The 1,301-nt window shown below is 44.9% G+C and overlaps 1 protein-coding gene across 1 annotated transcript; it reads left to right on the top strand.

Annotated features, from left to right (window-relative positions):
• The first annotated feature begins 406 nt into the window (after window positions 1-406).
• On the top strand, window positions 407-950 carry LOC143040520 (uncharacterized). The gene is made up of 2 exons (XM_076211615.1): window positions 407-604; window positions 728-950. The coding sequence occupies exons 1-2, from the start codon at window positions 409-411 to the stop codon at window positions 853-855; spliced, it is 324 nt and encodes a 107-aa protein (XP_076067730.1). The 5' UTR covers window positions 407-408; the 3' UTR covers window positions 856-950.
• The last annotated feature ends 351 nt before the right edge of the window (window positions 951-1,301 follow it).

The raw sequence follows: 1,301 nt of genomic DNA on the forward strand, positions 1-1,301 counted from the left end.
GATACAAAGTATCCATAATGACATACATCAAGACTATGTACAACTAATGACATCTTTGCTGTTTCAGATAAGGTCACTCCATGAGCAAGGACGGATAGTCGTCCTTAATTGGATCCCCGGACACATCGGCCTGCCGGGGAACGAAGAGGCAGATAGGGAGGCAAGGAAAGCAGCGACCAATCACCATATGGACGGCGGGATTGGTGTGCTCCCGAGTCGGGCAGAGATCTTGACCATCGCCACAAGAACACTGACCCGGCGAGAGGTAGAAAAGCACAAGTTGATGGCGCCCATGAGGCCGTCAGCCCTGTGGTACAAGAGGACTTCCAACTATGAGAAGTTGGCCACAGGAATGCGCCTCTCCAGGCCGCAAGAAGTGATCCTAAATCGACTTAGGTTAGGATATCGATGTTTCTGGGAGATTGCGGGACGCCAAGAAGACTGCCAACACTGCGGCGCGGTGGGGGCCAATACGCTGGTCCACTACTTGACTACCTGTCCAGCGTCTGCATTTCTTCGAGCGGGTCCTGCCACTTCACCGGAGGGTCTAGTGAGGAGGCTGTTGGGCGCGATCAACCCATACCGGCTTCGGCGCCTAACGGAAGTATCACCTCCCAGATAATGCCCCCCATTTTATTCTTTTTCTTTTCGTGATGAATACACACTGAATATATAGCCTATGTACAACAAGCATATCCGCTCACTATGACTTTTTCTTTCTTTACAGCAAAGACGACTGGCCGTCCTTACCTGGGATCCCGGAAGGCATGGACTGAGACAAAACGACACATCAGACCGGGAGACAGAAGAGTACCGAAGAGATGGCTGCCAGCATATTTACCTTTAGTTTTGTAATACATTGTAAAAGTCCTTCAGACTTCTTAGGAAGTAGCGGGTTGTGACCCGCGCAAGTTTTTCTTTTGTAAATACTTGCAATCAATAAAAAAAAAAAAAAAACATTGTAACTCCCTCCCTGAGGATGACCAAGTAAGGTCGAAATACGTATTAGAGAATTAAAAAAGAGAAAACCGCACCAAATGTCCTTTGGACACCTTCTCAGCTATTTGGAACCAGCACAGAAACTTGTTGCACGAGACAAATTAAAGCTTCAATATAAGCTCAACAACGCCATTGTCGCTGTATACTTCTTAAAATCATGTATACAACATGACCTCCTACCAATATATATATATATAAACATATACATATATATATATATATATATATATATATATATTTCTAAATAGAAATGTAGTAGCACATTTGTAAATAACACACAGGAACCCACAGTCGGAGAAAGA

The sequence above is a fragment of the Oratosquilla oratoria genome, chromosome 28 (genome assembly GCF_046742065.1).
Source record: "Oratosquilla oratoria isolate Oo_2021 chromosome 28, ASM4674206v1, whole genome shotgun sequence".
Lineage (NCBI taxonomy): Eukaryota > Metazoa > Arthropoda > Malacostraca > Stomatopoda > Squillidae > Oratosquilla > Oratosquilla oratoria.